This window comes from Corvus moneduloides, chromosome 18 (genome assembly GCF_009650955.1).
Source record: "Corvus moneduloides isolate bCorMon1 chromosome 18, bCorMon1.pri, whole genome shotgun sequence".
Classification (NCBI taxonomy): Eukaryota; Metazoa; Chordata; class Aves; order Passeriformes; family Corvidae; genus Corvus; species Corvus moneduloides.
Window position 1 is genome coordinate 4,152,994 of NC_045493.1, and position 16,679 is coordinate 4,169,672.

At 47.4% G+C, this 16,679-nt stretch overlaps 2 protein-coding genes across 2 annotated transcripts in view; both read right to left on the reverse strand.

Moving 5' to 3' along the window:
- GCN1 (GCN1 activator of EIF2AK4) overlaps window positions 1-12,659 on the reverse strand; it is a 38,684-nt gene extending 26,025 nt beyond the window's left edge. The window contains 21 exon segments of the mRNA XM_032128513.1: window positions 86-264; window positions 563-687; window positions 802-991; window positions 1,651-1,810; window positions 1,983-2,058; window positions 2,686-2,778; window positions 3,533-3,685; window positions 4,614-4,787; window positions 5,425-5,523; window positions 5,940-5,990; window positions 6,209-6,337; window positions 6,582-6,656; window positions 7,066-7,174; window positions 7,257-7,325; window positions 7,808-7,942; window positions 8,024-8,122; window positions 8,759-8,867; window positions 9,426-9,557; window positions 10,125-10,188; window positions 10,801-10,903; window positions 12,595-12,659. Coding sequence (XP_031984404.1) covers window positions 86-264; window positions 563-687; window positions 802-991; window positions 1,651-1,810; window positions 1,983-2,058; window positions 2,686-2,778; window positions 3,533-3,685; window positions 4,614-4,787; window positions 5,425-5,523; window positions 5,940-5,990; window positions 6,209-6,337; window positions 6,582-6,656; window positions 7,066-7,174; window positions 7,257-7,325; window positions 7,808-7,942; window positions 8,024-8,122; window positions 8,759-8,867; window positions 9,426-9,557; window positions 10,125-10,188; window positions 10,801-10,903; window positions 12,595-12,612 — 2,342 coding nt within the window. The 5' untranslated portion in view covers window positions 12,613-12,659.
- A 323-nt stretch (window positions 12,660-12,982) lies between these two features.
- On the reverse strand, window positions 12,983-16,555 carry RPLP0 (ribosomal protein lateral stalk subunit P0). Its single transcript, XM_032128529.1, has 8 exons — window positions 16,484-16,555; window positions 16,196-16,299; window positions 15,626-15,801; window positions 15,440-15,527; window positions 15,030-15,176; window positions 14,386-14,571; window positions 13,584-13,724; window positions 12,983-13,216 (listed from the first exon to the last, which is right to left on the reverse strand). Exons 2-8 carry the CDS (start codon window positions 16,247-16,249, stop codon window positions 13,052-13,054), a joined length of 957 nt encoding a protein of 318 aa, XP_031984420.1. The 5' UTR covers window positions 16,250-16,299; window positions 16,484-16,555; the 3' UTR covers window positions 12,983-13,051.
- Between the last annotated feature and the right edge of the window lie 124 nt (window positions 16,556-16,679).

Genomic DNA, 16,679 nt, shown 5'->3' on the forward strand with positions numbered 1-16,679 from the left:
ACCATCTGACATACCTAGTCACCCACTGGCAAGAATACCAGCAGTGATCAATCCCCAGGTGCACAAAGAAATTATGAAGACTTACCTCTGTATTATAGATTTGTCATACAGTTCTCCCTCGGGTGTCTTCATGATGGCAAATTCCTCTCGAGTAACCTGGCACAGAGCTGGGTTCTCCATTGATGCTGAGACAGTGCTGATGAGCTGTGGGAGCACTCTACCAGGTGAAAGCAGAGAGAGAGATCCCACTGCATTCATAGATGACTGTCAGTAAAATGAAGGAAAAAACATAATCAGTATTCCTTAAAATTGTTTCCAAGAAGTATGTCCTGCTGAGGCAGCCCCCATTACATTCTAATCCCCAATTCATTGTTCAGTGGATATTTGAATCTTATCTAAAATTTTACTCAGTTGCTGGTACGTTCCTTCCCTCTTGAGTCCCAGCTCCTTTTCACCAGAGACATTCTCATTTAACCTCCCTCTTCCCCACCTTTTAGACCAGTTAGTACTGAACTCCTCGAAGGTATCTCCCAAAACTAACACAAGGAAAGCAGTTTATCACCTGGTTCTCCAGAGTGTAGGTGGTGATCCTGGGTAAGATGTCATTCAGGTGCTTGTTAATGAAGTCTTTAGGATCTATCTTCATCTTGATGAGGAGGGCTGGCCAAAGTCCTGGCTGCACTGCCACTAGCAAGAAGAAATGAGCATAATAAACATGAAGCAGGTCGCTGGCACAACAAAACAAAAAAAGTACAATAAAAAGTCATACATTGGCCATGAGAATCTTATCCCTGCACTTACCTACAGATGGATGATGGCTCACCAGCAGGATCTCCAGGGCCAGCTTCTCTGGCTCAAAGGAGTCCACGTCAAGCCCTGCCACACTGGAGATGACACAGAGGGCCTCATGTAGCACACGAGGGGGAATGTATGTCCTTCCCAGCTCTGACAGCTCTCCCACCTCTGTCACCAGGACCTCATGAGGCAGAATCTGAATGGACAACACCAAACCTTCCTGAGACCTGAGCACACTTTTCCCACAGTAAAACCAGACAATGCCAACAATCCCTGTCAGTATCAAAAACCTGAAGTTTTCAAAGGAAAGAAGGGGATACAGGATAACAACAAAACCAAAGCACAGGGATGACAGTGACAAAAAGATTAAGAATAGAGGACTATACTGGATTTGGCAAGCTGGGATAAAACTAAAATGATCACTTCTGGCAAAGACTTTGGAAAAGGTCGAGCCAGCTGGCTGGGAAGTATGCCCAACTTCTGCAGTCTATAATCCAGGGCCGAAGAACCAAGATACAAAGAAAGGAATGAAGCATAGCAGAGGTTAAATCTGCATTAAAATAATAAAAATACATGGAAAAATACAGCTTCCGACCCAAAACATTTTGAATATTTCTTTTCTACATATATAGGGAAGACTAGGCACACTCCAGACATTCATGCTGTAATATGCAGTAATCCAGTATAAAGTGGCATTCCAGGAGATCATCTGGAGCTGAATCCTGTTCAGGCTAACATGTAATCCTGTACATCAGGATGTAATCCTGTACATCAATGCTAACAGCAAACCCAGGGCAGGGAGGTGACTGGCAGCACTCAAACATCTGTCTGAGCAGAGACTTGCTGGCTACTCACCTTATGAGAACTGAGAACCACTTTGAGCTCCTCCAAGAGCCCATAGGCCAGCTTGTACCCTCCCAGAGAGGACAAGAGCTTCTTAACCGTTTGATGGGCCTGTCTGCGGACGTGCCAGGTCCGGCTCAGCAGCACAGCCACCAGGGCACGGTGGTACTGCCTGCTAACAGAGATACACAGGGTTAGCCAGGGAGGCAGCTCTGCAACCAAGTGGACACAAAGGCACCAAGAGTTCAACACTCTGTGCTAAGCCCCAAGCCCACCCACCCAGTGCCCACAGCAGCACTCTGAAGTCAGACACGGATCACGGACAGCAAGTGCACTCTACGTACTGAACTTTGCTTTCAGGCAGCCGCTGTGCATGATCCAAGAGCAGGCGCTCTGTCAGCTGCAGCACTGTACACATGGCTGGGGGAAAAGACAAATATTTAAAACAGCATGAGACTTCATAAGGAAACAGATTTTTTTACCTGAAAACAAATGAACAGCAATCAGGACACATTAAAATAGCTCCCCAAGCTGAGCCTCTACATGATCTTCTCATTGAAGCTGGAGACAAATCCAACTCAGATCTGCCAAGACCGGGAACTGAACCATGACTTAATTGAAATGTTTTTAGCTGGATCCCAGGACAATTTTCCTGACCATTGTGTGTGACCTACTTTGGTCTAAGTTGACAGAGCAAAGCAAATTATAAACACCATGCTCAGTGCTTCAGTTCTGTTAATTCCTGAGCCCTGCCAAAACAGCTTCAGTGGCAATGAAATGGGTACTGAGTGTCAGCTGTCACAAGGCCCTTCCATTTGTTTATCATTTGGAATGATAAATGAGTCATAACTCAGGCTCATCAAGAAATAATTCATTTTCAAGCTTAGACTACAACTAGTCTAGATGTACTTCTGAAGAGTACAGAGCTCATTTTAATCTGAAACTGTATCCTCCAAGGATCACAGAACAAGGCTAACAACATTAGCTCTTGTCAAGTACTAAGAAACAGTTAAACAGTAACTGGATATACAGTAACTGCCAATTTACCTTCCTCTGATGCAGACTGCAAAAACTTCTCAGATGTAAAAATTTGTTTTTTCTCATCCAAAATCAGCTGCCAGAAACCACTCAGCTTAGACTCTGACAGGAAAAGAACAGATATCCATCAAGGATGTTTCAAAAGAAGTCAGAACTCATCAGTGCACACAAAATACAGTAGAATTCTCTCTCCTGAAATCCCTCAAATTACTTCTAGCCTTACTTGTCTTCAATTCTAAAGCCTCTCATTTCTCTCATTCAGAACTATAAACATGCCCAAAAAACACCAGCTGACAAAAACACCTTTCTCTGACTTACACATGTGAAATGTAAAGTCTGATTCACCTTAATCTTTAATAGGACAAACGTTCCTACAAGTGAAGAAAAGGAGGGAAGTGGGTGTGTTGCTTTTGATAGAACACACCTGATGGATGAACAGATGAATGAACCCAGAGAGCTCTTGTAATATCCTCTAATGGGAGGCAGAATTCCAGTCCCTATGCTTTCCAAAGGTTTGTAAAAACACTACCCAAATAACAATCAAGTAATACTTCCGATGCATCAGTCAAATCCTACCATGAAAGGTCAGGGTGAACAGCTCCTGTCAGAATAAAGAGGAATATTGCCCTATGTGAATGGAAGCTGGAATTTGCAAAGCCATGGAAGAGTAAGAATTCTTCACTCACACAAATGAGAGAGATGGAAGTTAATCTTTCCCTGGTTTATAGAAGACCAATAATTCTCTATGTAGAAACTTTACACAGATTAAGAAATAGTATTTCCTGCACAATGTCAAGGAGTGTTAACCCTCAGAACCTGTTTATATTGGATTCTGCCACCTGTTTTGTGACCTTACCAGTTTGTCCCTCTATTACAGACATCCTGCAGATCAACAAAGCTGCAGCAACTCCTTCAGTTACCATGGGAACCTGAGTACTTTGAGATGCTGCTTTTTCTACTGTCTGGATAAGCATCGGTAGCAAGTCCGTTCCCTGCAATAATGTGTCACCTGAGGGGACAAAAGAGACATGTTACAAAACAACACAGTCCTCACTTTACAACCCAGGTATAAATGGTTTTTCTGCTGCCATAAGACAAGGAAAGGAATCAGACACACACTGGGAAGACTCTGAATCTCCAGAGTATTTGCCAATCACTATCATTAAACTGCAATTATGAAAAGCTCAATGGCAACCACTTCAGTCCTTTCTTCACAGACAGAAAAGTGCCATCTCAGTATACTGAGGTTCTGTTCACAGGATGCAAAAGAAAATGCTAATTCAGTTACATTAAAGGAATTACTTCGAATCACAGGAAGTCTGACTTCAAAGATTAATATTTCCCTAAGAGGGAGAAAGCAAATTCCTGGCAAGCCATGACCATCTGTTTCATTTCAAACATTCAGAGGTTAAGGAATCCCAGAGGTCTAAATGAGGATGAAATGCTGCAGTGAAAGGGAGCAGGACCAACAGATGTAAATCACTAGAGGATCACCAAAAGAGAATAATTTCTCGAGTTCTTCATTTCAAACACAGTAATTTTTACTTTTTTTTTTAAGTTTCCAAGAGTCAAAGCCAGAGACCAAGATCCCACTGTGCTGGATGCTATATAAAACAAAAGTATGGCTCCTGAGCTAGAATTTAGGTGTACCTTACAATTTAGGTGTAAGACAAAAATAAAGCAATCAAATATTACTTTGAGATATATGAAAGACAGCATGACGGGCAGTGATTTTAGTTATACATGGAAACAAACCATCTTTATAAACTTGAAGGCAAAAGAGAGTTTAAGGAGAAATCTGAAGGTGGTCAGTAAACAGACATTGCCTTACAAAATCTTTCCTAATCCACACAGCTCTCTATGTCAGGAAGTATAAAGTTTGATAACTCTCCTCCTAAGCCCCATGGCCAAGAGTTATTAACAGCCCCCAGTTTTACCTTTGAAGGAGGCTAGCATGCACTGCAGGTAGGCATGTCTCACCGCTGAAGTCGAGGTTTTAAGGCTGAAGGCTTTCTTCAGCCATTCTACCAGCTTTTTAGGAACTTCTGTGGTGAACCGAACACACCAAAGAGCCAGGACAGAGACTGCATGAACCAATGTGCCCTCATGGACTGCAAAGAAACAGAGAGCTCACATCAGTTCAGCAATTGCAGAAAGCACAGAACATGAAACAGAAAGCAGGTAACAACATCAGGATGCAGGAAAAGAACACATGTGGATACAAAAATGCTGCTAGCAAGAATTTTTCTCGCTATTTTCTAAGTCTGTGAGAGACTTTTCTCTCTCACAGAAGATAGTAGCAGAGTTCTATAAACAATGAACACCTGCGACCTTGCAAAAGCCTTGTTTATAGTACAGTCAAAAAATATTTTGACAATGGATGTTTTAGGATTTTAGCCAATCACCCCCAAGGGGTGGCTGATCCTTTGTCCAATTAGACTACAAAGAAAAAGTCTATGAAAGAGTTTGTAAAATAATTAAGTAAATCAATCTTGCTGCACAATTCCTGCTTGTTGGATCTTCTCTCCTCCTCCCTACGGCTGCAGGATACAGTAATATTTACTGCACTAATAAACACGTGCTTCTAACAGGCACAGCACTGTCTCCATGGAGTGGCTCATCAAAACAGGGCAACAGATTCTGTAACACAGCAGGCAAGAATCCAGATTTATCTGGAATAACCATGTGAAAATCCTGCTGAAGATGAAAGAAGCTTAGCAAACCCAGAACAAAGGCAAGAAGTCTCACCTTCTTGTTGCAGGAACGGGATGAAAAGCTCAGCCACAGTTGCACTCAGAGCTTGGCTGGAGGGTCCAGAAACCACGTGGTGACTAAGGCTGCCAATCCCTGAAAGGACAGAATTCTCTCAGTAGTTCCCAAACTACGCACGACATCTAAATCCAATCAAGAATGACCCTTCACACTTCAATCCTTGCACAGACATCTCTTTTTCTTGTCACTACATCTGGATGTCACATCTACCACGTATCACACTGCCAGATCTCTGTCTTCATTTTCACCCTGGGTACAAGTCATCCTCTTTGCATAAAATGTTTGGCCTACTAGCCAATTATTATTCATTTATTTTTTTAATAGAAAGTCAGGAACCGGTATGTGGTATCCAGCACCCTCTAATGGCTTCAACTACAGCCAACTTAGAGTGACAGGCAGGAAATCCTAAAGGGTGAGGTACAGATCCCTTCCGTTCAGCTTTCTGCTCAATTTCTTCCACCAGAGAAGCAGCTTTCTTCTAGGATCCTCACCTGAAAGGACACTCATCTTCTGAGCAACAACTGTCAGCTTCCCTTCTGAGCCTGCCAACAAGAAACACAAAGGTGATAGGTGATTACAGACAACAGCTGTAACCAAGAATCTCCTCCAAAACACAGAAGCTTGCCACATTATCCCTGATCCAAGCTAAGCCATCCATTCCATCCAGGCAGAGAAAGAGAACAGAAAATACAATACACAAAACTCCTTGAGGCTGTCAAACCTCAATTCAGCCCCACTGCTTATCCTACAATTCACTCACCACCCAAGATGGCAAAAAGGTGCCTGCCCAGCAACTCCACAGCCGAAGGATCGCTGCACTGCCGAGCCAAGTTCTTTAATGCCACAACTGCTTCATCCATCAGCTGCACACTGTTGGATTTCAGATGACCTAGAAAATAATGCACAAGCTAAGAGTTCCTTACAACAAGCTGCATAAAACCAGCAAGTAAGGACTGTCTTTACATGCGGCTTAATGCAGCTTCTGGAACCATCATGTGAACTACTCCAGTTCCAAGTTACAGCATCATCCTCCCTGCCACCTAAAACAACCTTTACACCAGCAATCAAGCTGTTGTAGATACAGCCAGAAAGTTGCAGAAAGCTTTATTCTGAATTCAAGTGAGAGTACTTACTGGCCAGTCCTTTCACAATGTCTACAGCATACTGGCTAAGATCCAGGTTCACAGATACGAGCAAAAAAGAGATTGCTGACAACATAAGAGATAAAAACAGTTACTTAACAAAATGTGATATGCCATTAGCATTGTAATACACCCTTCCCCACAGTTCACATCAAGAGCAAACAGGGTAGTAAGGAGTAGGAATAAAAAAAAAACCTACTGAAAATGATGCCCAATGAACAGAATAATTCAGGATTATTCCTAGCACTAAGCTGCAAAATCCTGTCCCCGGTGCAAACAGTAGTTATCACATACCCTGACACTTGGGATCACACCACAAATGTTGCTCCTCCACATCTAACCCTTGGATGCCAGACAATCCTGCCTGCACTCATGGGACCAAAAGCATAGTCCAGAGTGACACTGCCCCAACAGCTCCAGACCGCTAAGGATTTAGGCTCTTTGACAAAGCAATGCAGAGAGATGACAGACTCACTTTCAATTACATTCTCAGGACTCCGCAGCAGGGATTTCTGCAAAGTTGGCAAAACAGAGTCCTTGAATTCGGCATGGGACACATAGCGAACCAGCGGAGAACAGCTGTCCTGCAAAGGGGACAGGGCACTCAGCACAGGGCAATGCTGCCTGTGGGACAGCATCACAAGCAGCTGTAACACTGTGTCTCACCAGCACGTGCTTCTGAGGCTTTGTCTTGTTCATAAGGATGGTCTTCAAGTAGAAATCCAGGAGAGCACTCTGAACAAGCAGAAACACCAGATTACAGCCACATCTCAACCTGTACACAGCTCCCCGGCACACAGTCAGGTGCCAGGCTGGACACCCCACCTCCTCCTCCTCTGGAAGCTTTCCTTTCACTCTCACATCAGCCAGTCAAGCAGAGACCAATGCTCCCTGCTCTATCCTGCGCCCAACACCCAAACCACACCAAAAGCTACATGCTGCCTTTCATTCCCACAACAGGGACAAGGCAGGAAGCTGTACATTGGACATTCACAGAAATGCACAGGCAAAACCAAACAGCCATGTATCTGGCACCTCCTCTCTAAACACACCCCAGCTGTTTCAATCAGAAGTGCAGGACTACTGAACTGACAGATAGTGAAACCAGGGGCAGATGCAAAGTACCAGCCTCACTAAGATGTCTATTCAGTCCCTTCTTCATGATAAGAAGTGATGCTTCTTATTCCCCAACAAAAAAAGCTGTGCAACAGATTTACCTTGTATCGTTTAATAATATCCATCTCCTTCTGGGCTGTGCAAAACTGGACCACAAGTCCCAGCATTGCAGCATAATTCTGGTTTGGTTCGAGCCCAAGAATGACATATAGGTACTGATCCACCAGATCCTGGTTCTTAAGAGAAAAAGAGCAGGGCATGTTAACACCACAGAACCCAGAACAGCTAGAGAATATAGCACATAATGTATACATCACCTCTTTCCACAGCCTGTTCAATTTCTTCACGGCCCCATCCACTGCCTGCTTGTGGGACCCTCCCAGGACTTCCAAAAGGAGCAAACACTGAACCTCCACCTGCCAAAGGCAACAGCCGAGAAAACCTGCTTCTCAGAGAGCTTGTATCAAACAAGGCATGCCAAATGTCAATGATTAGCTGAATCTGCTTAAGTCTTTTAGGTCATCCAAGCTCTTCCAACAAGCTGCCTTTGCTTTCATCCCGCACCTCTGTTCAGAACAATGCCTAATAGTTTTGGAAACACTAAAAACAGATTACATCTCTTCTTAAAACCTGTTCCAACTATATCCCAATGTGCTATGAGTACAGTAGCACATTTGTGTTGTTAAAAGTGAAAGAAAGGCAAAAGTTCCTTGACACTGTATGACAGAGTATCACACACGCATATTTCAAGGGAGGCACAAGAACTTCATGCCACACTGCAGATGTACCTCAGAGGCACCAGCAGCCATCTCTGTACGCAGAACAACTGCACAGGTGCAAGACCACCCCACTCATGCTTTATATATCTCCTGCTTTCTCCAGGGGAAGAGGAGACATCACAATACACCAAATCTTCCTCCAAACCTGGATTCTAACTTGGTGTTTTCAGTTACATTCAGAATTATTTGCAACATTTCAGCAACTTAAACACATTGGAAATATTTAAGTCTGTATCTGCGATGGGATATTTCTGCAAAGCTTAAAGAACCTACCAGTTTTTTCCATGTTTCTCCCTGTCTCTTGTCAGGTGTTGGAAAGACTGTGCGTACAAGCAGGCATGTCCAGGAGAGTGCCAGCAGAGCTGCAGATCCACTGCTCTTACTGTTGTACAAACAGGAGAGGAAGGTAAATCTACACTTCCCAGGACATAACTTACACCTAACTAGACCATTACAGACCCATTTTGCCCAGGTTAGCACCTGACTGACAGGCAATTTTACCACACAAAAATGCAGCTAAAGCCTTTAGTTTTTAAAGGAAATAATCAGTCCTCAGAAGCTGTTTCAGCTCTGGTTTGACACTCAGAGCTTCCAGATGGCACAAGAGGCAGCTGAATGCTTGATAGGTGATGAAATCCCCTTTCCTAATAATTTTGGAGACTGTTTCTTGGAAGAGTTTGTTCCTCATCTCTCCAGACTTGAAGTTTAACAAAGGCTAAACCGAAACTCAGACCCAATCCACCAGCAGCTACACCAGGATACTCCCTTTGCCATCCCAAATTACATGGAAGAGGTAAGAGAGGAACATCTGAACAGCGTTAACAGTTTTGTCTCTAAAGGCTTTTAACGCCTCTGCCAAGCAGCAGCACAAGCCTCATTCTAAACAGGAGGAACTACCAGCAACTCAGAACTGCTTCCACACAAAGCGACTCCTCCACACCTGGGAACTCCAGCCTTGCTGCCGATCCCTGAAGACTGAAGTGAGTGCAGCAGGTTTTTTGCCGTTGCCTCGGGCTGGGATTCTGCGAGCTGCTGAAGGGCCAACTGCAGGGCTCTGCGGGACGCAGCATCCCTGTGACAAACATGGATCACGAACATTCTAAACCTGCCACATTGCACCGTTACCACCCCTGCACCACACAAAGGGCTCTGCTTTCCCATTTCAGCAGTCAAGCTAGTAACTATTTTATCCTTGCTGTTCCACAAAGTGGAGAAGTTTCTGGCAGAAAGCTCCATTCCCTTCCTCAAATGACAGCAGTTATGTGGAGGCCCTCTGGCAGACTGCAGAAGAAAACAGGTTCTGAACAGCTCCTCTACCACAGAGCACAATTTAATCCCACCTAAAATTGTCTAAAAGACAGCTCAGTCTTGCTTCACAAGGACATGGGTGTTCATTCTTGCAAACTGAACCACAGGACTAAAGTTTTAATTTCAAAATTAAAGGTGAAATGCAAGGCAAATGTTGTAAAACATTTTAATGTCAATCCTCCCCTGAGAATGTAATTACAAGATGACATCCTTTGGTGTCATATACATCTCTGTGACACTGCATGCTAACATTTCCAGATGCTCCACACCAATTTAACTACTAAATACTGATAGATTAAATAATACTGCCTTTCCACATCAATTTACTTACCGGTATCGATGCAGAGTAAGGCAGAAGAGTTTGCAAAGGCCTTTCACTGCGCCCTCTGGAAGATCTGTAACAATGTATTCCAAAATATTTCTTCATAAATCAAAGAGCTCTTAATCTTTAACACAAACACAATTCACTTCATGACTGAAATCAGTAAACTGCTCATATCTACAAAATTGCTTGCACAAATCACAGTAAAAGTTTGCTCTTTTCATACATTTTATGCATATTTTTTAAAACAATGGTAAAACTGGAACACACGGTCATCTTCAGAAAATGAGAGAAATAAGTTTCAAAAATTTGCTTCAGCTGTTTTATTAAGACCATCTGAAATCTCCCATACTCCCCCTCTCTATACATGTACATACCCAAGGATTCCATGAGTACTAAAAGAACAGGCCAAGAGTCATGACAGAAACTCAACTGACACACTAATGAAGAACTAATGCTACACAATGCTACAACTGCTGACTGGAAAAAGTAGATGTGCCAAAAGCTGGGGTTCTCTGCTACCCACAAATTCTACGCTTGGAATTAACCCTGTGATGGAGCACTGGCTCCAAACTCTGCTAGCCCCCTCCCTCAAACAAATACCCCTCACACAACCTTTTGAAACAAAACATTATAACACCCTCCTTCACCCTGGTAACCAGAACAGTGCTCCCAAGTTTTTTACCTTTCCCAGAAACACATTTTCCCAGCTCACTGAGGATCTCTCTCCGCTCCTTCACGCTGGCTGTAGTTACTTTCACTGCAAACCGCTTCAGTGTGTCAGAAATCTAAAACCACGAAGCAGAAAAAACATCAGACTGCCTTTGTTTTCAGCCCACAGAACACAAACCAGGGCAAGCAGAATATGTCACTTGCTGCCACATGACCTCTTAGTGCCCAAATGTGAGCATCTGCCATCTCATCTGCCAAGGAAGGGTCACTGTGCACCACACACTCCTTCCCCAAGGCTGAAGGACGACTCCTCTCCATTAATCTGTGCTCTCGTGCTCTGTAAGAGACCCTTACCCCTCCAAAAGTAACACAGAGTAAGAGCTAAGACCCATAATCTGGAGTACAGGACCTTGAAAAGCAAAAAATAGTAACTTCTAGAATTCAAAGGAGCTTTTCCCTCCATGTTATCTCCTGAAGTCCAGGCAGTTCCAAAAGAGCACTCGAACTGCAGACAACCCAGGAAGACCTACACTCCCAGGTTTTCTGCATTTACATAAACCAAAGCACAGCTCTCCAGGAAATGCTTTTGAAATTCAGCTCTTAAACTGAGCAACTTTATACCAGCATCTTTCCAAAAGGCAGCAAATGAGCATGTCTTTAGAAACTCATCTAAAACGATTCCTTCCCTTTTCAGTCTTTTTCAAAGAGCTCCTCAAAGCTGCTTTCAGTGAAGCTTTTTGCTGACGCGCTGGAAGGCTAATCCTGCACAGTGGCTTCCTGAGATTTAAAGGCCATCCACACCTCCCTGAGCCTGTGACCATTTCACACCCACAGGTCCCCTTAATAACTGGCTGGAAGCAAGGCTGCACCTCTGAACAGCAAGGCTGGGTTGAGCTGCAAAGGATGACCAACAATGTCATTGACACCAGAACCAACAGAACCAGCTGCTGTTACAGACCTGCTCTTCTCGCAAAACTTTTCAATTACATGAGTTCATCACATACAAACCCAAACCAAGCTGCACTTAGTCATGCTGCTTCCATGCAGGAAGATGTGCAGACATGAAAAACGTGTTAAAATTATCCTAAGCCTAGAAATGAAAAATATAACTTATGTATAATACTACAGAACCTCACCAGCATCTCAGTGACTTATGCAAACCGCAAAACCTCGACTAGTCTAAACCACCCAGTCTCCCCGGAAGACCCACTGGGACAGGCTTCACCAATTTGCTTTTTATTTTTCTTTTTTAGCATGTTTATGTACACGTTACAAAGCCAGCATACCAGCAATGCTGCTGCAACCAAATACAGAGAACAAAGGCAGTATCTATACAAGTACGGACCTGATGCTGAGCAGACTAGGATTTGCTCTAGGAACATCCCAAGCCCCTCACGATGAAGCCGGCGGCCCCAGGCAGTCCGGGCAGAGGGAGCGGTCACACCGCGGCCAGGCGGTGCGAACCGGGGGCAGCCGCTCACGGCGCCGCCGCCGGGCGGGACGCGGCTCGTGCCGGGCCTCGATCGGGACGGGCTTCGATCGGGACGGGCCCCGCCGCCCCCCGCTCCGCCCGGGTTCCCCGGCGGCGGCGGCCCCTTCCCGCGGGCCGGGCACGGCGCGGTGCGGGCGGCTCGGCGGGGCCCGCCCCAGCTGCCACGTCCCCAGGCGGCTTCGGGTGCCGGGCCGGGCCCCGCAGCCGGGCCGAGGGCGCAACGGGGCAGGAGCGGCACGCGGCACGGCCCCGAGCGCAGCCCCCGCCAGTCTCCCCTGCCCGGGCTGGGCCCTACGCGGCCCATCCCACACTCACCTGCGTGTCGGCCGCCATCACTCCGCCGCGACCCCGGAACCGGTAGCGGCTTCCGGGGCGGGCCCGGCGCCACGGCGATGGGCGCTGCCCACCCGTCCCGGGAGCGCCCGTCTCGCCACTCGGGGGGAACAGAACAGGATGGATGGGCGGTAGCTGGACTGACCCGACCTGCTGCGGGCAAGGCCTCTACTGGGCCTGGCCGGGAACAGGTGCGCTCCCGCCCCGAGAACAACTGCTCCCCTGCAGCACCCGGGGCCAGGACACAACCGCTCACCTGCCGTGCCCCGGCCCGAGGAACAACCACTGCTCTGGAGCACAGGGCCCCGCCGGTTACACTTTCCCCAAACCCCAGCTGATACGCAGACTACACCATCAATGCAGGCACACATGAAGGTGTAAAACAGCTTTTTATTTCTCCCATTGGGCCAACTCTGACAGAGGCATAGAGTGGCTGCTGTTAGTCAAAGAGACCAAATCCCATGTCCTCGTCAGACTCCTCCGACTCCTCCTTTGCTGCCTCCTTCGCTGGAGCAGCAGCGGCGGCGGCAGCAGGTGCAGCTGCTTCAGCTACCACAGGCATGGCTGCCACAAAAGCAGAGGGATCTGCCAGGAAGGCCTTCACCTGCAAAAGGTGGGGAAAAAATGTAAACTCGCAACAAAACATTTTGCAGGACTGAACCTTTGCAATGATAAAGACAGCACTTGCAGCTTGCCTGAATCCAAAGAGGTCCACTTATCACTAGCAGATATGAAGAACCATTCATTACAGCCATTTCAGCTATGCTGAGTGTAACAGCCCCAAAGAAGGAACACCAGGTAAATCAGCTTTCTCCTCCCATTTGTACACAACACATGGAAGCAAGCACCCCTTCTCCAGACACATGCCACACACAGGCACGTCCCAGTCCTCTCAAACCAGGGAACATGCTGTGAATGTGCCTGGCTGCATTTCTAACTCTCTGCAGAGCTGAGAGCCAACCATTCATTACCTTTTCAGCCAGTGGGAAGGTGTAGTCAGTCTCCACAGCCACAGCCAGGACACGCTTGTACCCGTTGATGATGGAGTGGGGCACGGACGCAATGGTTGGGTACCCAATTTGCAGACAGATGCTGGCAACATTACGAACACCCTGTGAAGAGACGGACTTGTGTTTCTGTGGTCTGAGAAATAACCTGGACTAGAAACCACAGCAGAGGATGGCCAGATGACAACTTGTACACTGCCAACACAAAGGACAGTGTGCAATGCACACACAGGTAACAGCTCCAGTGAAATCAAGGCATCAAGATTTAAATGTCACTGATCTCTGCTCTGTGGTGACCAGTGACAGGACCTGAGAGAACGGCATGAAGCTGTGTCATGGGAGGTTTAAGTAGAATAGTAAGAAAAGGTTCTTCCCCGAGAGGGTGGTCGGTCACCAAACAGACCCCCAGAGAATGGTCATGGCCCAAAGGCTCCTAGAGCTCAAGAAGCATTTGGACAATGCTCTCGGGCACAGGGTAGGATTGCTCGTGCAGAGCCAGGAATTGGACTCGATGATCCTTGTGCGTCCCTTCCAACTCAGGACATTCTATGATTTCAAGTGGCTTTAAATGATTTCTGAAGCAGCTTCAGATGAAGAATCCTACAGGAAGGTACTCCCTGACACACAGTTTCTGTGGGGAACCAAGGAGAGTTCCTGGCTCTGCAGGACCTCATGGAAAACACCAGACAGGACGCTTTGTTCTGGGGCAGCACTGGCTCCCAGACCAGCGAGGCAGAACACAAGGGACACGGACTGTGGCACTCACCTCCAGGAAGCGCTTGTGCAAGGTCTCCTCGGTGATGTCCAGCACTTCAGGGTTGTAAATGCTGCCATTGTCAAAGACCTGCTGGATCACCAGCCCGAAGGAGAATGGGGAAATGTTCAGCATGTTGAGCAGGGTGGCTTCACTGGCACCCACTTTGTCTCCAGTCTTGATAAGCTGCACATCGCTCTGAGGAGATCAGGGAAAAGGAATCAATACACACCAAGAAATTCCAGTACGTCAAAGCAGTGGGACACAAATACAGATGGTGGAACTGGAGGAGCAAACAAGCACAACCAACACACTCCAGATTCAGCTCCACAAGCAGAGAAAGCCCCAAACCATATAAGCAAGTCCGCATCAGCTAGGAGAAAGGCAGCACCTTTCCTGCATTACCTATAGGTAGCTCACCTGCACGTTCCTCTGACAGAGCCTACCCCTGGAAATCTGATGGAGAATTCAATCGCCCCACGCTGCACACTGGAGCCAAGCCAGACACCCTCCTTCCACATCCCAAAGTGCAATAATCACACTGCTCATACAGTATTTTGGCACTAACGGGAGCTTTGGCCTTCACAGCTCCCTCAGCTACCACAATCAAGGCCTCCCAGTCAAGGAACAGCTTCAACAACACGCAGCTCACTCACCAGAATTTCAATGGTTCCTCTGGAAATCTTCGTGGTGATGCCCAAGGCCTGGAAAAAGGAGGTCTTCTCGGGTCCAAGACCCGTGTTCTGGGCCGGCACAGTCACATCACAAGGAGCAATAGCACCGGCACGGGCAGCAGCTGGCACCTGGGAGGGCGGAGACGAGAAGCTGCAAGAATGCTCTCCTCAGATCTTGTGGGATCACTTCCTCTGTGACACACTCATTGAGGGTAGACAGTACCCAGGCACGCACAAATGAGACAGCTGAACTTAAGCAGTTTGGCTAAGACTGCAGGGGACAGTTCCCAACCCTTGAGGACTCCTACTAATCGGGTGTCCACTGTGAAGACCCAGTTTTATTTTTCATTCCATCTCAGCCTAAACATGCAGTGAGGGCTAATCTCCCTTACCTTGTTAGCCAGCAGCATGTCCCGGATCTCAGTCAGATCCTCCTTGGTGAAGACAAAGCCCACATTCCCACGGATATGAGGCAGCAGCCTGAAGGGAAGATGACAGCTTTCAGTTTTATTCCTTGGACAACCTCCTCTCCTTTCAAGACAGAGGACCCAGAAGTGCCCTCAGGCAGCATTACCCACTTTTCTAGGGCAGGGTTATTCTCCAGATGACCACGAATAGCTTTGCGCATCATCGTGTTCTTCCCCATCAGCACAACAGCCTTTCCACGCAGGGACATACGGATCTGCTGCATCTGCTTGGATCCCACATTGTCTGCTCCCACAATGAAACATTTTGGGTAATCATCCAGGAGTTGCTATAGCAAAAGAAACACTGCAACTATAAAAAGAAATTCGGAGCAGTGCACATAGCAGCATTGAAACCTTAACACGTTAAAACGTAAAAAAAGTCTCTCAGAAGTTTGAGAATGCTAAGCTCCAAGTGAGGCTGGATGTGCCACCGGCTGCATCTTTCACTCAGCCATCGAGTCACGTCCCTGAAAAAGTCTGCAAGCGCCGAGGCAAATTCTCAGGAGGCCTGATCTGGACTGTCTCAAGTCTCTTCCTAGCGCCAGGTACTCGTTCAGACACCCCATAGCATTCACCTATCTCTCTTAACAAAACCCCGCAGCCCGGCCCGCCCGGCTCTCGCTGCCCCGAGCATGCCCCGGCGGCGGCAGCGCCCCACGAGGGCTCCGAGTCGACACTCACGATGATTTTCATAAAATAGTTGGACTTCCACGTAGCCCTGTCTTCCCTGGGCATCTCGGCGGTGCTCCAAGGATCGCCCGGTGGGTTTAAAGACGAGCTGGGACCTGCCAGGAAGAAGAGCGGCTGAGGTGGGTCCCCACCCTTCCCTCCGCCGTGGGGCCCAGCGCTCCCAACCCCACAGTCCGGCCGCGGCCCAGGACCCCGCTCCTGGTCCCGGTCCGCTCCCCTCGACGTGGCCGCAAGTCCCGCCCGGGCCTCGGAGACGCCGCGCCGCACCCACACCCGCACCTCCACGAGGGCTCCGGGAAAGAAGGGCCGCAGGGCGGGCCCGTCTCTTTTTATACCGTGCCTCATGACGAATCGCAGGGCGCCGCGGCACTGCCCCTCCTCAGCCCATTGGCTGCCTTCAGTGTCAATCATCCGCCGCTCTGTGGGCAGCGCGTGACGCCAGCGGAAGGCGCGAACGCCGCAGGAACACACGCGC

What these genes read in the sequence shown, in the direction of transcription:
- RPLP0 (XM_032128529.1), bottom strand. Translation starts at nt 16,249, where the DNA reads ATGCCCAGGGAAGACAGGGCTACGTGGAAGTCCAACTATTTTATGAAA. An exon ending in ACTATTTTATGAAAATCATC is followed by an intron (nt 15,802 to 16,195) that starts GTGAGTGTCGAC and finishes CTTTTGCTATAG; the next exon opens with CAACTCCTGGATGATTACCC. An exon ending in CCTTCCCACTGGCTGAAAAG is followed by an intron (nt 13,217 to 13,583) that starts GTAATGAATGGT and finishes CACCTTTTGCAG; the next exon opens with GTGAAGGCCTTCCTGGCAGA.